Here is a 15,628-nt window from a genome sequence, read left to right as displayed (position 1 = left end):
GTGGCGGTATGCACCTTAAAGTTGCTTGTGATCCGCCATAATAGAAGAGAAGAAGAAGAAGTCTCGCGAGAGCGCTCATTTTACCGGGTAGCTTTGTAGCGCGAGAAATTCTTGCTAGCGTGCTGCCTGTTCAACCGGCGCGTCTTTCATTATAAACAACAGGATAGTTTAACTCTGAGGCCATTAAGGTACAAGAAAACAGCAGCATTTCCTAAGAAACGAACTCTTAGGGGACCAACTTGCTAACTAAACATTTGAACCGAAGAGGAATTTCCACCAAAATGTCCGAAAGTGAAAACTGCGTTGAGCAGCGGGAAGAGGCAGCTGAAGTTGAAGAAGCCGTTGGAGCGGAGGTAACACGGTTTAAACTGTTCTCATCGCTTAATAGATGCCATAGAAACACACCACAGCTGTTGGAGAAGCCAACACTCATCTCTGTGGAGTTAGTTATTCGCCTCAGTGTTCAGCGTTCACTGTGTTAGTGTGAGCTCTCCAGGCTAGTTAGCTCTCCTATTGTTAGCTAACAGCGGCCGATCAGGCTAACCTTACCGCACAGAGACGCTATCTCTCCCCATGCGCTCTGTTTACACCCCACAAACTTCTACAGCAAGATAAGTTCCCAGTTTGTGGTTTGATTATCAAGCACACGCACTCATTGCGGTGCTTGTTAACCATTTAAACAATTTAACTTAAACTAGCGGGGAGAGGATCTCGTGTCTTTTCAGCGTCTTTGTTTTCATTGTGGATAACTGTTGTTTGTGATGCTGTAAACTCTATGTTCTCCCTAATGGACCTATGCGGCGCTTTAAACCTGTCATGTATTCACGCGATTACAAAGCGAAATGCTACAAGTTAAATATAACAAAAACATCAGTGAACTAGCTCCTATCGCTGGATACAAACAAGCACTAAAGAGAAGAATGACAACAAGGATATATATTTAGACAGTGGTGTATAAATGAATAATAAATTACTGGAAATGACATGACTAAAAAACTAACGATACATCGATTAATCTGTGGATTATGTTTTCGATTAATCTATTAATATCCCATCCATCCATTTTCTGTCACATTTAACCCTGCTGGGGTCTCCAGCTGTCTACACCCTGGACAGGATGCCAGTCCATCGCAGGGCAACGCAGAGACAGACAGACAATTAACCCAGCAGTCATGTTTTTGGACTGTGGAAGGAAGCCGGAGTACCCAGAAAAATGCACAAGGAGTGCAAGCAAACTCCGGGAAATGGATTTTATCATCTTGCTAAATTGAGTTTAGCTTTTTTCAGTATACAAAATCATTTTTCAGAAACTAGATTAGACATTTAAATTGAAATACAGAACATTTTATATTAGTGTTACATTTATTTGGGTGCCAGCACACATAGGGATTAATGGAAATAAAATAAGATTGCAAAGGAAGCATAAAAAATAAAACCATTGATATGATGATTAATTTAAGTAAGAGAAATTAAAAGTATCATTAAACAAAGGATGAAGGAAAGCTGGCAAAACAATGGGAAGAAAGGAGAGGAAGATGGTTTTATAAGATTCAACAGAAAGTTGGAGAAATGAGGAGAGCAGAAGGATGCAGAAGAGAGGAAACAGTTATTTCAAGACTTAGATTTAGACACAAAGGATTAAATATTTAATGAATGCAGCAAGATAAGTTCCCAATTTGTAGTTTGATTATCAAACACACACACTCATTTCGGTGCTTTTTAATCATTTAAACAATTTAACTGAAACTAGCTGGGAGCGGATCTCTTTCTGTTAATATTCCATCCATACATTTTCTGTCACACTTATTCCTGCTGGGGTCTTCTGCTGTCAATGGGTGAGAGGCAGGGTCCACCCTGGACAGGTCGCCAGTCTATTGCAGGGCAACACGGAGACAAGCATCCATTCATCACACACTCGCACCTAAGGAGACTTAAGAGAAGCCAATTAACCTAACAGTCATGTTTTTGGACTGTGGGAGGAAGCTGGAGTACCCGGAAAGAAGCACAGGGAGTGCGAGCAAACTCCGGGAAATAGATTTTATCATCTTAAAAGATAAATGTTCATATATTTCTTTTTACAATGTTGTATAATTGCTGCTAAAGGGGTTGGTTGCTCTGTCAGCTGAAGACCCATTTTAGAGTTTTTACACTCCATTTAATAATGATTAATCGATTACTAAATTAGGCGATATATGATTAATTCATCCGATGAATTGCTTCAGCCCAAGTTAAAATCTTTGCTTTGTAATAAAAAGTATAGGAATAAACCAAGAAAATACACCCAATTTGGAGTAGACTATGAAATTATACTACAGGGCCTTACTTTATCATGTAGATGTAAAAATAAAACATTAATTTAAAAGAAACGGGACACACAATCCATCCAAATCTCACTTCTTAATTGAACTGTGAGTCAGATTGAACTGAAAAAAATTTTTCTTGGTAGAGGACACGTTAACAAAGGCACCATAGAACCAACTGTAGAAATGAGACAGAGAACAATATGACAAAAACAGATCGGTCTGTCAGTCCGTCTATCCTAAAACACCAGTTAGAAATATATTTTTATGAATTGTAAATGGAGAAAAACTCCAACAAAAGCTCTGATTTGGTATTTCTTTAGGAAATGTGCATATTGATAATAACTTTAATCAATGATTAATCACCAACAGATTATTGGCTTCAGCTCTTATTCTGGTAAAACTGTTGTATGGTTATCAGGTCAGTGACTTGCTGTGTAGAACCAGCTGGTTTTACTCTCTAGTTCCCCATCATGGTGCCTGTTTTTGGGCGCCTTGTATTCTGATAATCATCCAAACTCATCTACTAAGCAAAAACAGATACAGATAAGAGCTTTCACTTGCACAGCCAAAAAGGAGTTTCTTCATTGGTCTTCTAGGCAGTTTCTATGGTCTGTATTAATGAGAACATCATTCCTAATCAGGTCTGCTCTCATCTTCTGCTTCAGGAAAAGTCCGACTCTTCAGATGCAGGAAAAGAATCCTCATCAGAGGGTGGTGCTGACGGACAAGATGCGTCCTCTTCCTCATCGTCTAAGACTAAAGATTCCACTCCAGGATATGAGGAGAAAGTGGTAAAAATATTATTTAGGTGGCAGAACAAGCACAGCGAATAGTTCTGATTCTGATTAAATGATTGAAGAGATTTCCTTTCCGTATCTTGCAGCAAACAGACCGAACCAACAGATTTGAGTATCTGTTGAAGCAAACGGAGCTGTTTGCACATTTCATCCAACCAGCTGCACAGAAGACCCCCACCTCCCCCCTGAAGATGAAACCGGGCCGACCTCGGATCAAGAAAGATGAGAAGCAGAACCTGCTCTCTGTGGGAGAGTGAGTGTTTGGAGAAAACAGGTCAAGAATTTCAAACTCCAAAACCTGAACAGTTTGTTTCTTTTATCAGCAACCGACATCGGCGCACTGAGCAAGAGGAGGATGAAGAGCTGCTCAACGAGAGCACGAAGACCACCAATGTGTGCACTCGCTTCGATGAGTCTCCCTCCTGTAAGCGCATGCCTGTTTCTATTTTATTTATTTTTATTTTTTTCGATGTTCTGGGGAGCTGTTCGACTTAAATTCTCTCTTTCATCTCACTCAGATGTGAAAACGGGGAAAATGAGGGATTACCAAATCCGTGGTCTAAACTGGCTCATTTCTTTGTATGAAAATGGAATCAACGGCATCCTTGCAGACGAGATGGTCGGTACTTTTGCCTGTGTGAATGAATTTAGTGTGGGTGTAGTTTTCCTGTCTAACAGCACGCTCTCCCAACCCACTCTCAGGGACTGGGTAAGACCCTCCAGACTATCGCCCTGCTGGGTTACATGAAGCACTACAGAAACATCCCAGGTCCTCACATGGTGCTGGTGCCTAAGTCCACGCTTTATAACTGGATGAACGAGTTCAAGCGATGGGTGCCCTCTCTGCGCGCAGTGTGCCTGATTGGAGACAGAGAGCAGCGGGTAAGCTGTGCCTGAACAGCTCACTGAGGTCTATCGGTTTCAGGGTTTGCGACTTCTGGCTCTGAATTTATCTTTCTGGTCCTTCCTTCAGACGGCCCTGATCAGAGACGTGCTGCTGCCAGGAGAGTGGGACGTCTGCGTCACGTCCTACGAAATGCTCATCATTGAAAAGGCAGTGTTCAAGAAGTTCAACTGGAGGTACCTGGTCATCGACGAAGCCCACAGGATCAAGAACGAAAAGTCGAAGGTCAGCCGCTGCTGAACTGAAGGCAAATTGCAGCTTTACAGCAACAGTTGGCTCACAGAGTTGTTGCTTCTCCCTCAGCTGTCAGAAATCGTGCGTGAATTTAAAACCACCAACCGGCTGCTGCTGACTGGGACGCCGCTTCAGAACAACCTCCACGAGCTCTGGGCTCTGCTCAACTTCTTGCTGCCGGACGTCTTCAACTCATCAGAGGTGGTTACTTCATCCCGTTGTCTGCTCCGTCTCGTGACACCAGTTTATGCATCATGACTGATCATCATCAACTGTTTGTTTCCTTTCTAGGATTTTGATTCATGGTTTGACACAAACAACTGCCTGGGTGACCAGAAGCTGGTGGAGCGTCTTCACACTGTAGGTTCTTAAATGTTTGCTCTGACCCTCGTTTTGTGATTTTTTTATTTTGGGTCATTCCCCTTTAAATACCCCGCTGTTGTTCAGGTTCTGCGTCCCTTCCTGCTTCGTCGTATCAAAGCAGATGTCGAGAAAACGTTGCTTCCCAAGAAAGAGATCAAGATCTACGTGGGTCTGAGCAAGATGCAGCGCGAGTGGTGAGCATCATCAGCTGAGGGCGGCTTGGGAGGTTTGATCTGAACTGGATGCTGAGAGAAATCTGCTGTATTTTAAATCAACAGGTATACAAAGATTCTCATGAAGGACATCGATATCCTGAACTCTGCGGGCAAAATGGACAAGATGCGTCTGCTGAACGTTCTCATGCAGCTCAGGAAATGCTGCAACCACCCGTACCTGTTCGACGGGGCGGAGCCAGGCCCGCCCTACACCACCGACCTCCACCTGGTGGTGAACGGAGGGAAAATGGTGGTTCTGGATAAGCTGCTCCCCAAGATGAAGGAACAGGGTGTGTAGATGTTCTAAAGAAGTGAAACCTTCATTCGGCTTTAAAGTCTGGAAAAGTGACTTGATAATGGCAGAATACATTTATTAATGATCTGATTGGGGGATGCAATTTATCAACTAATCAATAGATCCAAGGTTAATTGAGCTTATCGATCAACTAAGCAGCAATTTTGTTAAAAATCTTTCTTTTGTATCCAGGGAACCTTTAACATGAACAAATATTTTTTTTCAATATGCTGTATAGAAAAAAGTCCATCATTAGATTCAAACTATTGTTCCAGATGTATTAAATACAGGAACGTATCAGGTTACTGGAATAAAAAAAATATATATATATACCTGAAACTAATAATTTCCAATGAGCAGAGATGTAGAACTATCAATAATAGACAGGGTATGTTGCTCTTAACATACTGCCAGATTATTAACCTGTGTTTCAATAAATGGGATGATGTGATCTAGCTCTTTGCTTTTAGTCTAATCCATCAATCAGTGCTTTTTGTTCTGGTAGTTAATATAAACAGCTGGTTCTGGTTTATCTCAGATACCTTTGATCTTTGCTACTTTAAGGTCATTAACTCATAAAGCCTTCTCCATCTAGCGTGCTAACTGCTAGCATGTATTTTATCCTGTTCCAAACATTTAGTCTAATGTCCTCCATTTTTCTATCCTCTCCTTTTGATCTCAGCAGACTTGGACAACTTTTATAGTCGTGTTGCGTACACAGAGTGTATACAAAATGAAATGTAATTTAGTTTGTTAGTGTTCCTCCAAGCAGCGTGGCTAAACATAGAGAATTGAATGAGCTTATCCAGAGTTTAGATTTACTGATAGAACCACAGAAGTTCATTCTGGATCCTTAGATCCATTAAACAGTTTAATTAATCCAGACTGGACTCTGGATCCATCTCTGGTTCCTAATCTAATAAACGATTAATTAATCAAGTCACTTATTTGATTACATTTATAGTCTGAAATGATCCATTTGGCTTCCAATGTTCTGAGTATCCAAAGCTGGCAATGTTCTCTGTCCTGGTTCAGGTTCCCGTGTTCTCATCTTCAGCCAGATGACCCGGATGATGGACATCCTGGAGGACTACTGCATGTGGAAGAACTACGAGTATTGCCGTCTGGATGGACAGACGCCTCACGAAGAGAGACAGGTTAGACACAGACCCTTGGCTTTATTAAAGTGGGTTGGGCTTTATTCCGGTTCTGGATGATTAGAACCATTCTGGTTGCTTTTTGTTTCCTCCCTATAAAACCCTTCCAGAGTTTCACTCTTTTTTCCTTTTCTTGAAAACCCCCCACAGGTCTCTATCAACGCTTACAACGAGCCAAACAGCAGCAAGTTCATTTTCATGTTGAGCACCAGGGCCGGCGGCCTGGGCATCAACCTGGCCACAGCCGACGTCGTCATCCTCTACGACTCGGACTGGAACCCCCAGGTGGACCTGCAGGCGATGGTGAGAGGCGGTTCTGGTTCTGATCACTTGGCTTCACTCTGAAGGGCACAGAAAACGCTGACATTGTGTTTTCTTTCCAGGATCGAGCTCACAGGATTGGTCAGCAGAAGCAAGTGCGTGTGTATCGTTTCATCACAGAGAACACGGTGGAAGAGAGGATCGTGGAGCGGGCTGAAATGAAGCTACGGCTGGACTCCATCGTCATCCAGCAGGGTGGGTCTTCTCTGCCCTGTCAGCAGATCGACAAATAGATCCAGCCTAACGAGGAAATGCTCTGAGAACCGCTGTCCATGTTTTACAGGAAGGCTGGTGGATCCGAGTGCAAACAAGTTGGGTAAGGACGAGATGCTGTCGATTATCCGGCACGGCGCCACGCACGTGTTCGCCTCCAAGGAGAGCGAGATCACAGACGACGACATTGATGCAATCCTGGAGCGCGGTGAAAGAAAGGTGAGTCAGAGCAGCTTTATTTCTAAAAGGGTTCAACCTGTTGAACATAAAGCTTTAACTTTGTGCTTAATCTGTGGCAGACTATGGAGATGAAGGAGAAGCTGTCATCTCTGGGCGAGAGCACCCTGAGGAACTTCACCATGGACACGGAGAACACCAGCGTCTACACGTTTGAAGGAGAGGACTACAGAGAGAAGAAGAAGGTCAGAATTCTGCGCGGTACCGGGCTGTCCGGGTTTGAACCTCAGGCTTTTATTAGAGGTTTTCATTAGTTGGAATTTATTTTGTTTCAGTTTAGAGTTTTTATTCAAGGTATTAAACTTGAAGCGACGAGAAGGCGTTTTACGTAGCAACGCTTGGTGTGAACGGCGGTGGGATTCTATGGGCTGAATGGGACAATGTTCAGTTAAACTGATTACTGTAGCTTTAATCTCTGACCTCAGGTCATCACCAACTGGATCGAGCCTCCTAAAAGAGAGCGAAAAGCCAACTATGCTGTGGATGCGTACTTCAGAGAAGCTCTGCGGGTCAGTGAGCCCAAAGCACCAAAGGTAGGTCCAGACAACTACAGACACCCAGAAACACAGCAGGGAGGGCTACGATCCTAACAGAGAGTTTTGTTCGCTTCTTTGAAAGGCTCCTCGTCCCCCGAAGCAGCCAAACGTTCAGGACTTCCAGTTCTTCCCTCCACGTCTGTTTGAGCTTCTGGAGAAAGAGATCCTGTTCTACAGGAAGACCATAGGCTACAAGGTAAAAACAGTCCATCATAGGTTCGCTGGCTTATGTCTCCCTGTCTCATAGTTTGACCATGTCCTCTGGCTCAGGTTCCCCGGAACCCAGACGTCCCCAACTCGGCCCAGGTCCAAAAAGAAGAGCAGGCCAAGATCGATGAGGCTGAAGCTCTCACCGAGGAGGAGCTGGAGGAGAAGGAGAATCTCCTGCAGCAGGTACAGACCAGTCTCACCCTGAACAGAGGGTTTCTTCACCATCTTTACTGTATGTGACGTAATCACAGTAATCAGACAGCAGCTCTGACAGAGTCAGGCCATTTTTTGTTCACTTAAAGTCATAGGGAAGTCATATTAAAAATGTCAAATCATTCTGGCCTAAACATGTATATAAATGTACTCTTTATCAGAACATATTGTCCCAAAAGTTAGAAAATTTCTATATTAAAAAAAAATCCTTTCCTAAAATCTTTGGGGGTTTTTTTTGTTATTTTTTACAGGCCAGTTAGTTATAAGTCAGCCTGTACTCCTAAATTTGGCCACTAATATATATTAACGCTCATCTGTCAAATGTTTTTGGTCCTAGCATTTTGAATCATATGTTGCAGCTAATATACACAACGGTTAAAATAAGAAATAAGAATAATTTACTTTACCATTGAGTTATGTCCCAGTGTTCACGGGACCGGAATCTGTCACCGCCGCGCTGGGCTCCAGACCGCCTTCGCAAAGCAAAACCTACAGCCTCCGCAGTTTGAGGAGAGCAAGCGTGATATTATTATTTAATCCATAGGAGCAAAACATGCGGAAAAAAATGCTTAATTTAATATGATGTATTAAAAAAATCCCCATCAGCATCCAGCGTATGTGCAGTTTCTTCCCAACTATTTTCTTTTTGTAACAGGGATAACTAGGATCATCCAAAACTTTCTTATTATGAACTTTGTTTGTTCTCTACTTCCAAACTCAGCATCTCTTCATCCATTCCTGCAATAGGAAGTTTCTTTTGACTGGATTTGATTAAACTTTTAAGCCCCTCGGTATAAAATAAATATTTTGCAAATGATAAATCTGCTTCCTGGTCTGTTGAAGAACCAATAGTTTGCGTCCAATCATTTAAATAAACAGTGTTAGTTTTTGTTATTTTTGGAATATATAAGAATTATTTTATAATTTCTAGTTACCGATCTGTCGTTACTATATTTTAATTTGACAAACCAGATCTTCCCGCCGTTCTTTTTCCCTGTTTGGTGCCATTGCAATTGATCTTGACCTGGTTGGACCAGGGCGGCGCAAAAAATAGCTCGGTTCCGCATTTTCAAGGTGACTGACTGAGAAGAAGTACGTGGACGGTGCCGTGCGGAGGAGTAGCGATGGAACAGCTCTCATTGTTTAACATGACAGACTGTCGGAGCGCGGACCCAGTATGCGGAATCTGGGGGTTAGCCTCCAACTGCAGCCTCAGGCTGCTGGTATTTGGTGAACATCTTCGCTCATTTATTCAGTGGCTAAGATGTTTATCGAAATAGCGGAGATGTGTTATTGAATAAAATGACATCAGGATTCTACATAGATATTGGATTATTGTCCAGCCCTGTGTTTAAAAAAAAAAAAATCCAGAAACCAGAAAATAAACCATAGAAATCAATAGTTTATCAGACTTTATTCCTTCTTCCCATTTTTATATAACAATTTTAGCATAATCTGAGTTCAGTAAGTTCCAGCTGATCATTCGGGATGTTTTTCTGGTCGGTTACTATTTGTTTATAAGAAATTCCCCTGGAATCAGTCCAGATCTTCAGTCGTTTGAGTGAGAAAGACTTTAATTTTACTCCTTTAATCGTCTAACAAACTGATGCTCCTGTGGTGGGAAATGTCCTTCATCTTCGCTTCATTCATCAATGCTTATTCCTCACAGGGATTCACAATTTGGAGCAAACGTGACTTCAACCAGTTCATCAAAGCCAATGAGAAGTGGGGAAGAGATGATATTGAGAACATTGCCAGAGAAGTTGAGGGAAAAACCCCTGAGGAAGTCATGGAGTATTCTGGTACGAAACAAATCCAACCTGCGTCTGGTTTCTCTCTGCATTCGACTCAACCTCATGGGTTCTTCTTTGTTTTGCAGCCGTTTTCTGGGAGCGTTGCAACGAGCTGCAGGACATCGAGAAGATCATGGCCCAGATCGAGAGAGGAGAGGCTCGGATCCAGAGAAGGATCAGCATCAAGAAGGCTCTAGACTCCAAGGTAAACGCTGACAGCTGAGCAACTGCTAGTTCTCCTCCTGGTGACTCCAACCAACCTTTGCCATGTTCCTCCGGACAGATCGGCCGCTACAAGGCTCCCTTCCACCAGCTGAGGATCTCCTACGGCACCAACAAGGGCAAGAACTACACGGAGGAAGAAGACCGCTTCCTCATCTGTATGCTGCATAAGCTGGGGTTCGACAAGGAGAGCGTGTACGACGAGCTCCGCCAATGCATTCGTAACTCGCCCCAGTTCCGCTTCGACTGGTTCCTTAAATCCAGGACGGCCATGGTGAGGCAGCTCTTCGTTTGTCCCGTCTGTTAGTCCTCAGGCTGGTTCGCATGCATGACGCTTCCCGGTCTGTCCTGTTTGTGTGAAGGAGCTGCAGAGGCGATGCAACACCCTGATCACGCTGATAGAGAGAGAGAACATGGAGCTGGAAGAGAGAGAGAAGGCCGAGAAGAAGAAGAGGGGACCAAAGAGCAGCTCGGTGAGTCGGAGGCTGAGCTCCACTTCCTGTTGGTCATCTGGATTTGCTTCTTGTTGACTCCCTCTTTAACGACTTCTTCCTTCTCTCCAGGCGCAGAAACGTAAAGCAGAGGGAACCCCTGACGGCCGAGGACGCCGGAAAAAGCTAAAATTGTGATGCAGGTGTTGAAATCCAGGGTTCTACTTTGGCTGCGTCTGGCAGCGGCATTAGTCCCAGTGTCTGTTTCACAGGCTGCATACAGCCTCCCCCGACCAACTGGGTCGCTTTAGGTGTTCCTCTACAGGCCTGCCTGGTTGTCACTGATCCGAACACTTCAGCTGTGCTGGGTTAGACTTTCTTCCTTAGTTTTTTTTTTTTTTATATTAGAAGTTAACTGAGATAACTGTATTTATGCCTTTGTGGTTGCACTGCATTCCATTGCTCCAAATGTTCCCCTTGTCATTTCTGGAATCATCTGTTTCTGCTTCGTCCCGTTTGGAGCATAAAATGTCCCTTTGAGTCACCAATAAACCCCCTTTTTATACAAAACTCCACTCAGTGGCTCAGACTCTTTTAATGTTTATCTCCTCAAAAACAAGAAAAACAGCAGAGCTTAGACTTTTCTGGTGAAATGAGGTTAGACTGTATCAGCAGCTGAGGACTTGATCCAAACCTAATGCATCAGAATAAAACTGAAACATTTATCTAAAATCTTATTTCAAATCGTCTTTATTACTTTGAATCATGGCTTTAAGCGGACAAAACATTTTGAAAATTACATCATTACAATTCTACCGATTCCTGCTGAGTTGATGAGCTGTTCCGGCATACAGGCTCTCCTATCCATGAACTGCTGCCCCTGGAGGGGAGGGGTCACTGCAGACCCAGATCTATGGGCGGAGTTTCCATTTTTGCAGTTTATAACCTTATATTTGGCAAAATGGAACCCAGAAATTTTGCTTTTTAAAATTATTTACATTTCTTTTTTTTTTCAAGAATTTTTTTTTTTCAAATTGTGTTTCACTGCTGAATTAAAACTCTCTAGACCAATAAAAATTGCTATCATCCAACAGACCAATAGAAATAAGCAATTTTTTTAAACTAAGATTGGAAAAATAAGAAAGGTTCCTCTTATAACCTTATTTTTTTTATAAAAACAGTTTCATTTCTGGAATCCATTATGGATCCATCTGCTCTGACAAATGGCATCAAAACAGACTGGGGTTATGAACCTTCTCATACTGGTCAGTGCCTTGCTGAGGGGCACATGGGCATCTAATTCTGTGTTCCACTGAGCCACATTCATCTTCCTGCAGTTCTGTAGAACATCTAGTGTTTATAGATCAGGCCGTTTGTGTCCTGGAGAGGCTGCAAAATCAACCCCAGAACGCTCCGTCTGCGTCGCTTATTGAACGATGGGTCAAACATAGAGGACAGATTTCGGACCGTAAAACGATAAAAAACCTTTTCCTTTTTAGCCTTTACCTCATAAACCTCTTAAGGTTACAGTTTGTGCTTTTTCTATCAAATTATTTCCACCATTTTTCCAAAGAGGTTTTGCCCCACAGACCTGTTGGACTGCAGGTGTCTGATTCTGCAGCATTTCTACCAAACGTTTCTGCTCCTTTACCAACCGATACTACGTCTGTGCGTTCCCCCGGAGGCTCCGCCACATTAAGGGCCGCCCCAAACCACGTAGAGCGTAGGGCAAGCGGTAATGCAGACTCTGGTTAAATGCCGGAGGGAACACCTCCATTCCCATGTACCTAACAAAAACATACAATTATCTGAACTTTGAAACATTTTCTTTTCAAGTTCAAATATTTTTTTTAGTTTCCAAATATATATTTTTTTCATACTCAAAAAAAAAAAAAAAAAAAACATTTTATTTAACAAACTTTGGCGCCACTACGGCTTCATTAATAAACCACTTGTGTCTTTAAATGCTCAGCGATGCTAGATGTTTTCTTAAAAAGTTTTTTTTTTGTTTACTCTCACATTTTATAATTAGCAAAATTTTATTTTACTGTTAGTTAATCAAAAGAAAAACTAAAACTAGAATGAAAACCCCCTGAAGCTTTGAACTTGTTACCATGACGCAAAATATTTTCCTTTTTATGAACAGATCAGTGAAATATTTCCACAGATAAATCTGAAAAATGTTTAACATGTGATGTTACATTACATACTGTCACATTTATCCGTTTATTATTTAGTCTGGTTTACTCAATAATCAATAAAAAAAAAAAAAAATCAAAGGTTATTAATGGCAAAACTATTGTGATAAAAGTTAAGGTTTCATTTGGAAATGAATTTGTTTCCTGTACTGCATGCATCTGCAAACACCAGATAAATGTCATATTTTACAACGGGGCGTTCGGTGAGAGAGTTCAGTGTTTTAGGTTCGAGCCTCCATGTTTTTCTAATTCTCAGGAGTCTTCATCAAGGCCTGCAGGACACTACTGCTAAAGCTGGAAGCTTGTCTGCATGTGGGCCCCGGGCACCGGCAGCCTGTCATCCGCCAGCTGCTCTGGGCTGCATTCAGTGCTCCAATCAAAGGCCCAGCGCTGAGGAAGACTGCTGCAGTCTTTGTAAGATGAAGAGAATCCGAGCCTCATTTAGACCTCCGAGCTGTCTGCACCGCTCCACGCGCCTGCATGGCTGTAGCCTGAGTATGCGGCGGAGGAGGAAGCGGCGTACGGAGGGAACTGAGCCGCCTTCTCCCCCCGCTTGCGCCTCAGCAGCAAAACGACCACGATGGCTACGAGGCAGATGAGCAGAACCAGACCTGCGATTCCCACCAACATGGGTAGCAAGGAAGCATCAGCCGGCTCTCTGCCCGAACTCTCCAGCAGGGGGCGCTCCAAATAAGGGTCGCTGCGGGGCGCCCAGGGCTGCTGCTGGGTGACCCTCATATGGTCCGATCGATCCAAAGCAATGTGCTGGATGTTGGTGCCTCGGTTGTTTCTGGCACCGATGTCCTGAGCCAGTGCCGGAGCGGAGAGCTCGGCGGCGGCGGCTCGGCGATGGCGGGCGGAGAGAGGCTGCCCGACCGAGGAGATGCTGTGCTGGAGGTCTTCAACGCTGCGCTTACCGATGTGTCGGTTAGCGTTGTCTGTGGAGCGCAGGGTGTAGATGGTGTGGATGAACCATTCTCGACCTGCAGCCACCTGAAAAACAAACCAAGATGGTGGTCTTCATCTGCACCCTAATTTTTCTTAATGCTCATAGAAAACTTTACGATTTAAAGTAGGTCGCCTTTAAAATGATCTTCATAGACATTTGCTTCCTGTTCCACCTCTTTCCAGTTCTCCCCTTGAACACTGTGGAGCTTTTCTGGCCTAAAAAGGGATCCATTGGGTGACAGCGGCGTTGGGTGCAGCAGTCTGCCCTTCCAGTGTTGTCGTGTCCTTGGATAAGACACTTCATCTGCATTGCCAACTCATGGTAGTCAGAGGGCCCGGTGGCATTAGTGTAAGGCAGTCTTACTTCTGTCAGTGAGCCCCAGGGCAGCTTTGGCTACATTGTAGCTTGCCACCATCAGTATGTGAGTGGGTGAATGACTGAAGGTAGTGTAAAGTGCTTTGGTCAAGTCTCCTGACTTGAAAAAGCGCTATATAAGTTTAGGCCATTTACTAGCCATTGATCTCAAATCTAAAGAGCGAAAATAAAAGATCTGAGAGACGAGTCGATCCTCATCTTCTACACTGGATGGTTTTTAGGAGAAAACCTTGATGCTTTGGGGTTCGATCCCCACAGCCTCCACTCTGGGTTCCTGAGCAAAACCCTTAACCCCACACTGCTCCCCGGACGACGCACAATGGCATCCCACTGTTCCCCAAGGGTATGGGTCAAATGCAGAGATACATTTCTCCAATGTCCATTATTATCATACATCAGAACATTTAGTGTCTCAGTGATCCACTGCTGAAAAGAAAGATCCTCAACATTTGACAGATTTGTCCCACAAAAACATTTCATCAATCAGGTCAAGTAAGACTCAATGAGCTAAAAAAACAAGAGTTAACAACAGCCTGAAATAACATAAAGGAGAGGAGAACTACTGTTCAAGCATTCCTGGTAACCTGGACTATAGATTAGAGTTGTGGACAGGATTGTTGGACCTGATCCCTCTGAGAGTCACTGACCTGAAAAAGCGGCGTAGAAGACAGCATGAAGCCGTCTGAACCTGGCTGCCTGACCAATGTTTGTGCTCCAGGAGCATCTTGGGCCAGTTTGGCCTTGAAGGCAACATCCCCAAAGGCTGAAGCTTGGGTCTCTGGCTGGGCTTTGTCCTGCAGAACCACACGCATTAAAACCAGAACCAGAAACAACACCTCTCTTAAATCACCTTGAAATGTGTTGCTTCCTACCAAAATCTTGAATCTATAGAGCAGAGAAGGAGCATCTGCCAGGCAGCCATACTCCCTGTTTGTAGGGTTGTACTTGGGGACGTATCCGTCCGCTCCGGTGCAGAGGAAAACCTTCTCGATGCTGCAGGAGAAGGAGTCGCCCAGGTTCTGCACGGGGTCTACCATAACACGGCCGTAAATGGTGGAGCCTGAGACAAAGAGCAGCAGGTGAATAACCAAGTCTGGAGGTCAAAGCTGTAATGTTTTCTTACTCCACTAGAGGGCAGTGGTGTCCAACCTTCAGAAAACGCTGCATCAGTTCCTTCCCCGAAGCCCATGGAGCCATCAGACAACCAGAGCTCTCTCTTCGACAGCAGGAACATCTGAGTGTTCAGACTGAATTCAGCCGCCACCGGATCGCTCACCTGTCAGAGAGGATGACACATCACATCAGGAGGGAGGGGGGGCGTAATCATTGGACCACAGGTTCCCAATATAGTAACTTTTATATAATCCCTAAAGTATATGGAAGCCCAATATATAAAGGTTTGTCCCATGAAATGAATAAATGCAGTATGAAATTAGGAAAATTAATATAGAGTTAAACATCATTTAATATACCATTAAATTCTATCATGCTCAATAAGCAGTTCAATCTCCAAATAAATAAGTAAAAAACTAATTTAAATTATGAAAAATTAATATTTTTACTTCACTCTCCAACAAAGTTGGTAAACACAGGTAGGAACCTTTGGGAACCCCCTGGGTTAGTGTTACACCAATACCAATACCAGTATCAGGCGGGGACCCG

The 15,628-nt window shown here is 43.6% G+C and overlaps 2 protein-coding genes across 2 annotated transcripts in view; one reads left to right on the top strand and one right to left on the bottom strand.

The window, feature by feature from the left end:
* Nucleotides 1-91: 91 nt before the first annotated feature.
* Nucleotides 92-11,019, top strand: LOC107101413 (SWI/SNF-related matrix-associated actin-dependent regulator of chromatin subfamily A member 5). The gene is made up of 24 exons (XM_015400315.1): nucleotides 92-353; nucleotides 2,969-3,094; nucleotides 3,187-3,353; nucleotides 3,424-3,524; nucleotides 3,619-3,719; nucleotides 3,803-3,982; nucleotides 4,074-4,229; nucleotides 4,308-4,439; nucleotides 4,530-4,598; nucleotides 4,686-4,795; nucleotides 4,880-5,106; nucleotides 6,147-6,268; nucleotides 6,419-6,571; nucleotides 6,652-6,784; nucleotides 6,873-7,021; nucleotides 7,102-7,224; nucleotides 7,465-7,572; nucleotides 7,658-7,771; nucleotides 7,846-7,968; nucleotides 9,668-9,800; nucleotides 9,878-9,996; nucleotides 10,075-10,287; nucleotides 10,376-10,486; nucleotides 10,577-11,019. Exons 1-24 carry the CDS (start codon nucleotides 282-284, stop codon nucleotides 10,640-10,642), a joined length of 3,108 nt encoding a protein of 1,035 aa, XP_015255801.1. The 5' UTR covers nucleotides 92-281; the 3' UTR covers nucleotides 10,643-11,019.
* Nucleotides 11,020-12,372: 1,353 nt separating this feature from the next.
* LOC107101414 (FRAS1-related extracellular matrix protein 2-like) overlaps nucleotides 12,373-15,628 on the bottom strand; it is a gene marked incomplete at its 5' end in the record, with an annotated part of 5,835 nt that continues 2,579 nt past the window's right edge. Inside the window, 4 exons of the mRNA XM_015400316.1 lie at nucleotides 12,373-13,635; nucleotides 14,614-14,760; nucleotides 14,839-15,026; nucleotides 15,116-15,242. Coding sequence (XP_015255802.1) covers nucleotides 13,084-13,635; nucleotides 14,614-14,760; nucleotides 14,839-15,026; nucleotides 15,116-15,242 — 1,014 coding nt within the window. The remainder of the gene's footprint in view (nucleotides 13,636-14,613; nucleotides 14,761-14,838; nucleotides 15,027-15,115; nucleotides 15,243-15,628) is intronic.

The sequence above is a fragment of the Cyprinodon variegatus genome, unplaced genomic scaffold (genome assembly GCF_000732505.1).
Source record: "Cyprinodon variegatus isolate N-32 unplaced genomic scaffold, C_variegatus-1.0 Scaffold1092, whole genome shotgun sequence".
Lineage (NCBI taxonomy): Eukaryota > Metazoa > Chordata > Actinopteri > Cyprinodontiformes > Cyprinodontidae > Cyprinodon > Cyprinodon variegatus.
Note: the sequence above shows the minus strand (reverse complement) of the source record. Positions and strands in the feature narration are given on the sequence as shown.

What these genes read in the sequence shown, in the direction of transcription:
- LOC107101413 (XM_015400315.1), top strand. Translation starts at nt 282, where the DNA reads ATGTCCGAAAGTGAAAACTGCGTTGAGCAGCGGGAAGAGGCAGCTGAA. An exon ending in CAGGATATGAGGAGAAAGTG is followed by an intron (nt 3,095 to 3,186) that starts GTAAAAATATTA and finishes CGTATCTTGCAG; the next exon opens with CAAACAGACCGAACCAACAG. An exon ending in CGCCTCACGAAGAGAGACAG is followed by an intron (nt 6,269 to 6,418) that starts GTTAGACACAGA and finishes AACCCCCCACAG; the next exon opens with GTCTCTATCAACGCTTACAA.